Source organism: Pseudophryne corroboree, chromosome 1 (genome assembly GCF_028390025.1).
Source record: "Pseudophryne corroboree isolate aPseCor3 chromosome 1, aPseCor3.hap2, whole genome shotgun sequence".
In the NCBI taxonomy this organism is placed as follows: Eukaryota; Metazoa; Chordata; class Amphibia; order Anura; family Myobatrachidae; genus Pseudophryne; species Pseudophryne corroboree.
In genome coordinates, this window is record NC_086444.1 from 485,795,286 (window position 1) to 485,808,100 (window position 12,815).

At 44.6% G+C, this 12,815-nt stretch overlaps 1 protein-coding gene across 1 annotated transcript in view; it reads left to right on the forward strand.

The window, feature by feature from the left end:
• Positions 1 to 11,487, forward strand: part of UBQLN1 (ubiquilin 1) — a 92,935-nt gene extending 81,448 nt beyond the window's left edge. Inside the window, exons 9-11 of the mRNA XM_063913801.1 lie at positions 5,561 to 5,676; positions 8,939 to 9,095; positions 10,317 to 11,487. Of these exons, the coding sequence (XP_063769871.1) occupies positions 5,561 to 5,676; positions 8,939 to 9,095; positions 10,317 to 10,469 (426 nt within the window). The 3' untranslated portion in view covers positions 10,470 to 11,487. The remainder of the gene's footprint in view (positions 1 to 5,560; positions 5,677 to 8,938; positions 9,096 to 10,316) is intronic.
• The last annotated feature ends 1,328 nt before the right edge of the window (positions 11,488 to 12,815 follow it).

Sequence of the window (12,815 nt, forward strand, 5' to 3'; positions counted from 1 at the left end):
ACCGCGGCTGCGTTGGACGGCATGGCGGTTGAACGCCGGATCCTAGCGGAAAAGGGCATTCCGGATGCAGTTATTCCTACGCTGATAAAGGCTAGGAAAGACGTGACAGCAAGACTTTTTCACTGTATATGGCGAAAATAGGTTGCTTGGTGTGTGGCGGGGAAGGCCCTACAGAGGAATTCCAGGGGGGTCGATTCCTGCACTTCCTACAGTCAGGAGTGACTATGGGAGTGACTATGATCCTAAAATTAGGATCCATAAAGGCCAAGATTTCGGCCCTATCCCTTTTTCTCTCAAAAAGAACTGGCTTCACTGCCTGAAGTTCGGACGTTGTTACAGGGGTGCTGCATATTCAGCCCCTTTTGTGCCTCCAGTGGCACCTTGGGATCTTAACGTGTGTTGGATTCCTAAAATCCCACTGGTTTGAGCCACTTAAGACCGTGGAGCTAAAATATCTCACGTGGAAAGTGGTCATGCTTTTGGCCTTAGCTTGGACTAGGCGTGTGTCAGAATTGGCGGCTTTGTCATGTAAAAGCCCATATCTGATCTTCCATATGGAAAGGGCAGAATGGAGGACTCGTCCCCAATTTCTCCCTAAGGTGGTATCATCGTTTCATTTGAACCAACCTATTGTGGTGCCTGCGGCTACTAGGGACTTGGAGGATTCCAAGTTGCTGGACGTAGTCCGGGCCCTGAAACTTTGTTTCCAGGACGGCTAGAGTCAGAAAAACTGACTCGCTATTTATCCTGCATGCACCCAACAAGCTGGGTGCTCCTGCTTCAAAGCAGACTATTGCTCGCTGGATCTGTAGCACGATTCAGCTTGCACATTCTGCGGCTGGACTGCCGCATCCTAAATCAGTAAAAGCCCATTCCACAAGGAAGGTGGGCTCTTCTTGGGCGGCTGCCCGAGGGGTCTCGGCTTTACAACTTTGCCGAGCTGCTACTTGGTCGGGTTCAAACACTTTTGCAAAATTCTACAAGTTTGATACCCTGGCTGAGGAGGACCTTGAGTTTGCTCATTCGGTGCTGCAGAGTCATCCGCACTCTCCCGCCCGTTTGGGAGCTTTGGTATAATCCCCATGGTCCTTACGGAGTACCCAGCATCCACTAGGACGTCAGAGAAAATAAGAATTTACTCACCGGTAATTCTATTTCTCGTAGTCCGTAGTGGATGCTGGGAGCCCGTCCCAAGTGCAGACTCTCTGCAATACATGTATATAGTTATTGCTTAACTAAAGGGTTATTGTATGAGCCATCTGTTGAGAGAGGCTCAGTTATTGTTCATACTGTTAACTGGGTATAGTTATCACAAGTTGTACGGTGTGATTGGTGTGGCTGGTATGAGTCTTACCCTGGATTCCAAATCCTTTCCTAGTAATGTCAGCTCTTCCGGGCACAGTTTCCCTAACTGAGGTCTGGAGGAGGGGCATAGAGGGAGGAGCCAGTGCACACCAGATATAGTACCTAATCTTTCTTTTAAGAGTGCCCAGTCTCCTGCGGAGCCCGTCTAAACCCCCATGGTCCTTACGGAGTACCCAGCATCCACTACGGACTACGAGAAATAGAATTACCGGTGAGTAAATTCTTATTTTATGTAGCCAGAACGGCTCGGGTTAGGAAAACAGAGGCACTGTTTGTCCTGTATGCAGCCAACAAGGTTGGCGCTCCTGCTTCTAAGCAGACTATTGCTCGCTGGATCTGTAATACGATTCAGCAAGCTCATTCTACGGCTGGATTGCCGTTACCAAATTCGGTAAAGGCCCATTCCACTAGGAGGGTGGGCTCTTCTTGGGCGGCTGCGCGAGGCGTCTCGGCTTTACAGCTGTGCCGAGCGGCGACTTGGTCGGGTTCAAACACCTTTGCGAAATTTTATAAGTTTGATACCCTGGCTGATGAGGACCTCATGTTTGCCCATTCGGTACTGCAGAGTTATCCGCACTCTCCCGCCCGTTTTGGAGCTTTGGTATAATCCCCATGGTCCTTACGGAGTCCCCAGCATCCTCTAGGACGTAAGAGAAAATAAGATTTTAAACCTACCGGTAAATCTTTTTCTCCTAGTCCGTAGAGGATGCTGGGCGCCTGTCCCAGTGCGGACTACTCTCTGCAAGACTTGTATATAGTTGTTGCTTGCATAAGGGTTATGTTACGTTTTTGATCAGTCTTTGATGCTGTTTTGTTTCATACTGGTAACTGGTTCGTATGTTCCAAGTTGTACGGTGTGGATGGTGTGGGCTGGTATGAATCTTGCCCTTAGATTACCAAAATCCTTTCCTCGTACTGTCCGTCTCCTCTGGGCACAGTTTCTCTAACTGAGGTCTGGAGGAGGGGCATAGAGGGAGGAGCCAGTGCACACCCATATCTAAAGTTCTTTTTAGTGCCCATGTCTCCTGCGGAGCCCGTCTATTCCCCATGGTCCTTACGGAGTCCCCAGCATCCTCTACAGACTAGAAGAAAAAGATTTACCGGTAGGTTTAAAATCTTATTTTTTTTAATCTAAAGTCCTTGAATTCTTATCTCAGGGTTTTCAAGTTCAAGATAGAATCCTTAAGAGCAGTGATTGCGGGCCTGGAAGAGCAGGAATTCATGGTAAGGGTCAATGTCCCTTACCTTACGATCTCCTGATAAAAGCAAGATCCAGGGAGCTTTTATTGCTCCATATCGACCGCACAATCCAACTTCTGTCACACCATGGGTGAATTCTCAATTTACAGAAGTCCCACCTGGAGCCAACTCAGCGGCTCCTGTTTCTGGGGATGTTCCTGGATACTGTGGTCCAGATGGTGTTCCTTCCGGAGGACAAGGCGAGAAGACTTCAGGAGATGGTGCGCATCGTGCTCCGACCTGCTCAAGTATCTGTCCATCTTTGCAGAAGATTGTTGGGGAAGATGGTTGCCTCATACGAGGCGATCCAATATGGAAGGTTCCATGCCAGAACATTTCAATTGGATCTCCTGAGCATGTGGTCCGGATCACATCTACAGATGCACTGGATGATACGGCTGTCACCTCAGGCCAGGATTTCCCTCCTGTGGTGGCTGCAGTCCTCCAATTTCCTGGAAGGCCGGAGTTTTGGGATTCACGATTGGATCCTCACGATGGATGAGAGTCTGAGAGGATGGGGAGCTGTCACCCAAGGGGCTCAGTTCCAGGGCAGGTGGTCAGCCCACGAAGCCCTCCTTCCGATCAACATTCTGGAACTTAGGGTGATCTGCAATGCCCTGCTTCAGGCCTCTCCTCTACTCAAGTACAGTCGGACAACACCACAGCGGTGGCGTACATCAGTAGGCAAAGAGGGACAAAAAGCAGAGCGTGCATGTGAGAAGTGTCAAAGATACTCCTCTGGGCGGAAAGAAATGCAAGAGCACGGTCAGCAATCTTCATTCCCGGAGCGGACAACTGGGAAGAGGATTTCCTGAGTCGTCACAATCTCCACCCGGGGAAGTGGGGACTCCACCATCAGGTGTTTCAGCAGATCATCGACTGGTGGGGCTACCCACAAATAGACATGATGGCTTCTCGACTCAACAAGAAGCTTCACCGGTATTGCTCATGAACCAGGGACCCTCAGGCAAGGGCAGTGGATGCACTGACGTCGCCTAGGCCTTACCGGCTGGTCTACCTGTTTCCTCCGATTCCGTTGCTCCCAAGGGTGCTCAAGCGAATCAGAAGTCAAGGAGTCCAGGCAATTCTGACTGCTCCTGATTGGCCTCGGAGGGCGTGGTACGCGGATCTTCTGGACATGTCCGTCGAAAACCCTTGGCCTCTACCACTAAGAAGAGATCTTCAACAAGGACCTTTCGTCTACCCGGACTTACGGCCACTTCGTTTGACGGCATGGAGGTTGAGCGGATCATCCTAGCTCACAAGGGCCTTTCCAAAAGAGTCATTGCTACCATGGTTCAGGCCAGGAAACCTGTGACGTCAAAACACTATTATCATGTCTGGAGGAGATATGTCTCTGGGTGCGAGAAACTCTCGTATCCGCCTGTGGCGTTCCAATTCGGACGTTTTCTTCAAGCTGGTGTGGATAGGGGCTTATGCCTGGGTTCCATTTTAAGGTCCAGGTTTCGGCCGTCTCAATTCTCTTCCAGAAGAAATTGGCAGTATTGCCAGAAGTTCAGACCTTCTTGCAAGGAGTACTTCACATTCAACCTCCTTTTGTGCTGCCCACGGCACCCTGGGATTTGAATGTGCTGTTGGAATTTCTACAGTCCTCCTGGTTTGAACCTCTGGTGAATGTAGAAGACCAGTACCTCACGTGGAACATGGTGATATTACTGGCCCTGGCTTCTGCTAGACCTGTCTCAGAATTGGGGGACTTATCGTGTAAAAGTCCCTACTTGGTCTTTTACGAGGACAGAGCGGAGCTCAGGACTAGGCAGCAGTTCCTACCGAAGGTTGTCTCTGCGTTACACTTGAATCAGTCTACTGTGGTTCCATCAAGTTCTGGCACTTCTGCTTCTCCGGAGGCATTGGATGCTGTGCGAGCCTTGAAGATCTATGTCAAGCGAACAGCTCGGATCAGAAAGACTGATTCCTTGTTCGTGCTCTATGATGTGCAGAAAAAGGGTTGCCCTGCTTCGAAGCAGTCCTTTGCTTGTTTTACTTAGACTTACTATCCAACAAGCCTATGTGTCGGCAGCCTTACCTGTTCCGCAGTCTCTGAAGGCCCACTCTACAAGATTGGTGGGCTCTTCCTGGGCGGCTGCCCATGGAGACGCGGCCTTGCATCTATGCCGAGCTGCTACCTGGTTGGGGAACAACACTTTTTTTGTAAAATTCTCCAAGTTTGATACCCTAGCCAAAGAGAATACCCAGTTTGGGCAGGCGGTGTTGCAGAAGTATCTGCACATTCCCGCCCATTCTGGAAGCTTTACCTACCGGTAAATCCTTTTCTCGTAGTCCATAAGGGATATTGGGCGCCCACCTCAGTGCGTTGACTTTTCTGCAATTTCTCTTATATGGTTACCCGTTCAGTTGTTGCTATTTGTTGTTTCCAGCCGTTGTTGGTTGTTTTGTGTTCGTGGTGTGTAAATCTCACCTCTTATGTTCCTTCTTTCAAGTATGTCCTTTCTCCTTCGAGCACTATTTCACCTATAACTGCCTGTGGGAGGGGGCAAAGAGGGGAGGAGCCAGCACACCCAGGAGAAGAAACTTAAAGTGCGCTGGTTCCTTTGGACCCAGACTAAGTCTCCCCAATATCCCTTATGGACTACGAGAAAAGGATTTACCGGTAGGTAATTAAAATCCTATTTTCATTTTATCTCAGCGGCACATTGTGAGGTCTGAGTGCATCTCTCCATCCCCCCCCCCCCCCCCCCCCTCCTCCTGTGTTTTCCCTTTGGATAAAAATCCCTTCTCTTTCTCCACCAACCATTGTATGCTACACTGCCCCCAGTATATTCGGACTATATTGGCAGTTAGCACCTACAATGTTTCTGAACCGCAGAAGATACAATGAGTACCATGGTTGTATTTAGTGAAGAGAACATACAGGAATGTGAAACTAAGATTTTTGGAAATATACTATTTTCATCATGTTCCTCTTTGTTTTTAGATGCAGAATCCCGACACATTATCAGCGATGTCAAACCCCAGAGCAATGCAAGCTTTATTGCAGATCCAGCAGGGTTTGCAGACACTGGCCACAGAAGCTCCAACACTAATTCCTGGGTAAATGAGAATTTTCTCCACCTTTTTGTATGGTCTGTTCACGGGTGTAGCGGCAAAACAGAATACGAACATCAAAATGTGTCATCCGTGTGCAGTGAACTATAAAAAAACCTTCTTCCAGGCTGCGGTTGTGAAACGCAGTGTACTATTAGTTACAGGTTGAGTATCCCTTATTCAGAATTCAAAATCCCACATTTTTGGTTCCCCTACCGAGATAATGACACATACATACATACATACATACATACATACATACATACATACATACATACATACATACATACATACAAGTGCGGCACTCCTGGACTTTACAAATAAATCACGGCTCAGACAGGCAGATATAATATTATATCTGCCTGTCTGAGCCGTGATTTATTTGAAAAGTCCAGGAGTGCCGCACTTGGAGATTTGTGTGGATACATGTACGTGAGGGCACCCGGACGGGTACTGCAATCAGAAGGAGAGCCGGACCATACGGATAGATATATATATATATATATATATATATATATAGATATATATATAGATATATATATATAGATATAGATATATATATATATATATATATATATATATATATATATATATATATACACCAAACGATAATGATGAGATATATATATATATATACAGTATGTCATTATCTCAGCAGGGGACCCAAAATGTGGGATTTTGGATATTGTATTACAAATTACATACATATGAAAGGTCCTTATAGTTTAGTCGGACATTTATAGGAACGTTACTGTGGGCCTGATACCGATTTGGCGGCACTCAGAGTCTTGTGAAGTGACAACAAACTGTATTGGTGCAGTGATCACTGCACCAATACAGTTTGTTGTCACTTCACAAGACTCTGAGTGCCGCCTCATCATTATCGTTTGGTATAATACTAAGGGCATCAACCCTGGAGGAGGGCACCTGAGCAAGCCAGCCCCATTGCAGGGGCTGAGCCGAGTGCCGGAGCAAAATTTTGGATATATATATATATATATATATATATATATATATATATATATATATATATATATATATATACACACATCTATATACATCTATATAATATATACAGTATGTCATTATCTCAGCAGGGGAGCCAAAATGTGGGATTTTGGATACTGTATTACAAATTACATACATATGAAAGGTCCTTATAGTTTAGTCGGACATTTATAGGAACGTTAGTGTGGGCCTGATACCGAGGTGGCTGCTATATCTTTGTACGCACTGGATCTGAGAAGATATGCACATGGCACAGTCTATTGAGCAGAGACGCTCCTGACACATTTGCTTCTCATATCATCTGCTTGCTTACAGAGCCGCAGCATCAAACATTGATCGCACCAACAGACCTCTAAGCTTACCCTATGTTTGCTCAGAATGTCTATCACAAGTAAAACACTGGTGCCAGAACCAACACATAAGAAGAAAGCCGCTGACTGACTGCGACATGCCAAATATCCCCCCCCCGAAACGGTTGCAACAGGTCCTTGTTTGAGTCTCCACACCCTCATTGTCTCCCACAATCTATCACTCTTATTCTTTCAATCACTGCATCCTAATCCACATTGAGAGCACTTGCAAGACCATCGCAGTACATATGCAGTGCGACTGAAGCAAATGCAGTAGCAAAAATGGCAACTGCTCAGATATCTGCTTTGCTTCACCTCTGAATCAGGCCCAGTGTTTTCTTTCAAACATTTATTTTTGGCCAAAAGATTTCTGAATAGTAAATGCAGTGGTGGTGCTAAAATAACTTTTGCCTGGTGTGGTTGTTTGAGGACATGTCATGTTTGTATGTTTTACATCTAGCCTTAATACGCCACGCAGTGTGAGATGCATTTTTTTTTTGTGTTGCCAAAATTGTGTCTTAGTCACAAAGCAATGCGACTAGGACACACCAGGAGACATTGGTGATTAATTTGATATGTCACACTTGTATATTGTGTGCGACTGAGTCTCAATACAAAACACAACGTAACTTGGAATGGAATAAAGCTGCCGCTGTTGCATGGTAGCACTTTGTCTGCAGATTCAGAGACTCAGTAACTCACAGATATAGAAGTGTCATAGATTAAATTAATCAGCACAGTCTCCTGGTGTGTCGTAGTCACATTGCATTACGATTTTAGATGTATTTTAGACGGGTGGTATTTCCGGGGTCACCTGACGTCCACCAACATCCAGACGGTCAGCATGCCGACCAACAGGGACTGTTTCCACTCGTGGGTGTCCACGACACCCATAGAGCCCGCAAGGGGCTTGTTGCATTCGCCGCGGTCAGCCATACCATACCCATTTTCGACAACTAGACACCCTACGCTAGAAGAGTCTCACCTGGCGCGCTGAGAGGAGCGGTTTGTTGCAACTGTAGCAATGATGTATGAGAACACATCTGTAGTGCTTTGTACTCTGTGGTACGGGTGTAGTATGGTATACCGATGCCGGGATCCCAACCGCTGGCATACCGACAGCTGGGCGAGTGCAAATGAGCACCTTGCGTGCTCCCTCCAGGAAAGTCGTGGACCCCAAGAGTAGAATAGTTGTCAGTGTGTCGGGATTCCGGCACCGGTATACTGAGCACCAGGATCCCAACAGCCGGCATACTGGATACCACCCCTGTGGTACTGCTATGCTGTCACCACCTGGGGTAGAGCACTGTATATCTGAATATAACTAGATTTCACCCATCTAAATGTGCTCCCCAGAAAATATGTATGGAGAATGAAATGACCACTTTTCTCTATAGTTATCATTGGTTCCCTAACTATGCACAGCCTGTACCAACCCAGACATGTATCCTTCACACTAAACCAGAAGCATTGAACTAATCAAGTCTAGCAGTTTTGCTTTATAAATAATGCTTTGTTCTATATATAATATGAATAATTAAGTGGTGTACAGTAATGTGGACTATCACAGTATAATGGGGTAGATGTGTTATCCTGGAGAAGGGATAAAGAAGTGATAAAGCAGTGATAAGCGTAAAGTGAAAACGCACCAGCCAATCATTATTGATTTGAAAAGTGACAGACAGGAGCTGACTGACTGGTGCGTCATCACCTTGCGCTCATCACTGCTTTATCCCTTCTCCAGGCTTAATACATCTGCCCCAATAATCTTACGGTTATTATATATGTGAAACATTTAGTGGAATACGTTGTTGAAAAGCTGGATCGCACATATTGCTGTAATGTAAAATATGGTAGCACAGGCAGAAATGCTGATGTGGTGATCTCTGCTTTGTACTTTGCACATGTAGTGGTCCTGGTATTGTAGGCCCTGCCAACCCAGCTCCTGCACCTGTGCCTACCCCTGGATCAACTGAAAACACAAGTCCTTTGTCTGGGATCTCTGAACCTGGTCACCAGCAGTTTGTACAGCAAATGCTTCAGGCCCTATCTGGTGCTAATTCTCAGGTAAACCCGATCAAGTATTTAAATTTGCAGCAACCGCTTTGGAATGATACCAAATAGTCATTTATTTTTATCTGTCAACATGACTGAAGTGCTGCATGTCTTCTCTGACACCATATATTGGGGTCTATTCATGAAGCAGGGAAAAGTGTGGAGAAGTTGGCCATAACAACCAATCAGCTGCGACATAAAATTCTAGAAAATTCATTTTATAAATGTTACCTCAACACTGATCTGTTGTCACGGTCACTGGCTCACTTCACTCTTCACTGCCTCATTGTCACTATATTTGTTTACATCCACTTAGTATTTGTCAGGAGTGTTGGATGTTTTTTTCCCAGGTACAGCCTTCATGACACCACCAAATGGGATTCTCCTGTTTTAGTCCCTTATTACAGGAAGCTTTATGTTTAATACACAAGACTTTCAAGAAAAATTCCTTGCAGAGCTCATTTTTAGTCCCAAGCCCCTTGCCCCATTATTAGAATTGCTGTATGTACCAGAAAGTGGGTGCTTCTCCTACCAGCTGCTGTCTTACAACAATAAGAATTGAAAGTACTTTCATTTGGTGCCATATCTAGAATTTGTAACTGGGGCTGCTGCCAGGGGACGGAGCAGATGGCGGTCAGTTACGTGCTCAGCATTGATGAAGGGGGCGGCACAGAAAAGTTTAGGTAGGCCTCTGCTTTCATTGTCTGACTGTGTGTCCCCTGAATATGGGATCTCTGCAATTCTGCTACTTTGCGAGGAAGGGATAAAATTTGCTTTGATCTGCAGTCCCCTATTAAATGTGTTGGGAGTACATGCTGTGTAATTGTGAATCACTGCCAGTAATGTGTGTTTTTGAAGGGTTTTCTGCATTTGTGTAAACAAGCGGCACATTTCAAGTACATCTAACCATTAACATTCTTGGCTTAAATGAACTGCCCAAAGTAAATTACAATTTAGTTAGAAGTCATTGTTCAGTATTGCCTAGCTTTGTTAATCTGATTCTCGTATCTGTTTTGGTAGACCTATTTTTCTGATCTGATAAGAACATTGTTTTGCAAGGTTGTTTTATTTGGAAAAGTAAGCTACCTACTTCACCTATGATTTACTGAGTTGATATACATAGCCTGTTTTTGTTGGGGGTATATGAGGACTGGTTTGTGAAACATCGCTAATCCAGCATGGTTTATTAAGCTACTTTGTAAGAGACTGACTGACTGTTTTTCTCGTTTGTAGATTCAGAATCCAGAAGTAAGATTTCAGCAGCAACTAGAACAGCTCAGTGCAATGGGATTTCTAAACAGAGAAGCAAATTTACAGGCTTTAATAGCAACTGGAGGAGACATCAATGCAGCTATCGAACGACTACTGGGATCTCAACCGTCATAGCAAACCTTTCCATCCCAGAAAAAAGTGTAATTTATTTTTGATAATGGCTTTTAAGTCTCGATAAAACACCTGCTTTATTTCAGTTTGACTCCTGGAATTCCTTGTCATTACAAACTAATGAAGCATATAAGTTTGGATGAAGTGCAGTAGTTTATCTGAAACTGTGGGAATCGAAGCTTTTTGATTTGACCGTGTTGCATGTATCACAGACCACCTCTTCCCCACGCACTGCATTGCTTGTGGTTTTTGCAATGAATAGCTTCTGCAGTTGGTTAACAGGTCTCAACAAACCTTTTCCTCTTTCAAAAGAAATTTGCTTTAAATCAATAGACTTTAGTAGTAATTTATGTAGAATACAAATAAAAAAAAACTTTACAGGAAGTAAAACAAAATAAGGTTATAATTAGTGATCCAATATCGCTCTTTGTGACTTTAGCATGTATTTTTGTTAGCATTATGCTGTAAGATTCATACTGCTTAATTTTCATTTAGCATTACATTTTTTCCTTCATCTTTATGTAAACATAATGATTTTGCTACAATAGGTTTGAAGCAGTCATGACGGCACACCCACACACGGATAAGGGGACACATTGTAATTAGGGAAATGGGGAGTAGCAAGCCATGTAACATAAATGTGGGCAGAGACTCAATGTAGTGGCATTGTTATGGAACCGTTAATAACTTCCATTCCAGTAGGAACACTTTAGAGAACATAATCTGAAGGTCTTCATCAGTAATAAGCCCTTCTTGTTGTGGCTTAATTTCTTTGTGACCATGTAAAGTTAAATTGCACACAGAGCTCTACCAATCATGTTTCTGAAGTAGCGCCAGTTTGTATTTACCAGGCAGATAACAACACAGTCCAGTTCTGTTCCATGTGGTGCTTGATTTCAGGATGGTAGAAAGTGTCATGTGATCTTCTGATTTTTAACCACATTGTACAAACAGATTATCTTGTTTTTATCAGTAGTACTCTCTCTCCTGTGCACAGGTAATAAATAAATGCCAACAATGACTGTGTTTCTTCTTCACTTTTTATTTCCCGTTTTACTTGATATTTTATTTTTTCTGAAGCCTCGCAAGCATCCGTGTTCCTTTATAATGAATTAAATCAATTCTACCATGCCTTGGTTTGGGGTATTGCATCTGTAATGTGGTATTTCCTAAATGTTCCATGTGAGCATAAGCCAACTTGAAAAAGCGGGGTTTATTTTTGTTCTTTTGGCTTTTTTTTACATACCTAACTTTAAATGCAGCATGAGCCTTCAGGCTTTCTGCAGCGAGCCTTCCTTTGCATCATGCTTGCATCTTGCCATATTGATTGCTTTGCCAATAAAAAAAAATCACTCCACTCCTCTATTCCATTGCAGCAGTATTCGCAGTGTGCAAAGTCTCATAAGTGGTTGCTTGCATGGTGTTTCATTTCCAACCAAGTTTTTTTTTTTTTTTTTTATAGCTACATCTGAGCCATAGGGGTATATTCAATTGACGTCGAAAGCTGCTGTCTGTCGAAAAGACAGCAGTTTTCGACTTTTCGGGGGTCGGAAGGGGGTTCCAACCTATTCAATATATTCGACAAGTCGAGGAATTCGACAAGTCGAAAAGCACGTGGATCGGCGGAATAGCTGCCAATCCACGCGCTTGTGTCAAACGGTTTTGGCCCCCATTTTTTGACCATCCCAGTCCGACATAAAAATATGTCGGACTGAGAAGTGGGACCCAGAGGAGGAGAGCTGCGGGCATTCAGGGGAGAGAAGCGCTGCAGCAGGATGTCTCACAGCTGCACCCCTCACGGCAGCGTCCACCCGGCTCCAGCAAGTGAGGTCACGCTTGCTGGAGCCTGGTCGACACTGCCGTGAGGTCTGGCGACTGTGAGACCTCCTTCTGCAGTGCTACTGTAATGCTGCTCTCCTCCATCTGCCTGCGGCTGTCCCCGCTGGTCTCCCCCCTCTCCGGTCCCTCATCTCAATTCGACTTTTTAAAAGTCGAATTGAGATGAGATTGAATAGGGGTTGTCGGATCCATTCCGACAAATGCATGTCGGAATGGATCCGACCCTATTTGTATATACCCAGATGGCATTTAAGTTAAGATCAATGATTCTTGCACTGAATGGAAAGCCTTAATATAACTTCTTAAAATGTTGTTTTTCATTTTGTCAGGTATTTGTACCTGGGACTGATGTGGGCGCATTTCTGTCTATAAAAACAGTTGCCATCAACTGTATATTTGGGTTTAATCAGACAGACTAGATTATCTTGTGTGTTAATGAATGCATCAGTATTTGTGCAAGCAGTAGCCAGAACGAAATGAAGAAAAAATAATAATTTTGCTCATCCGACA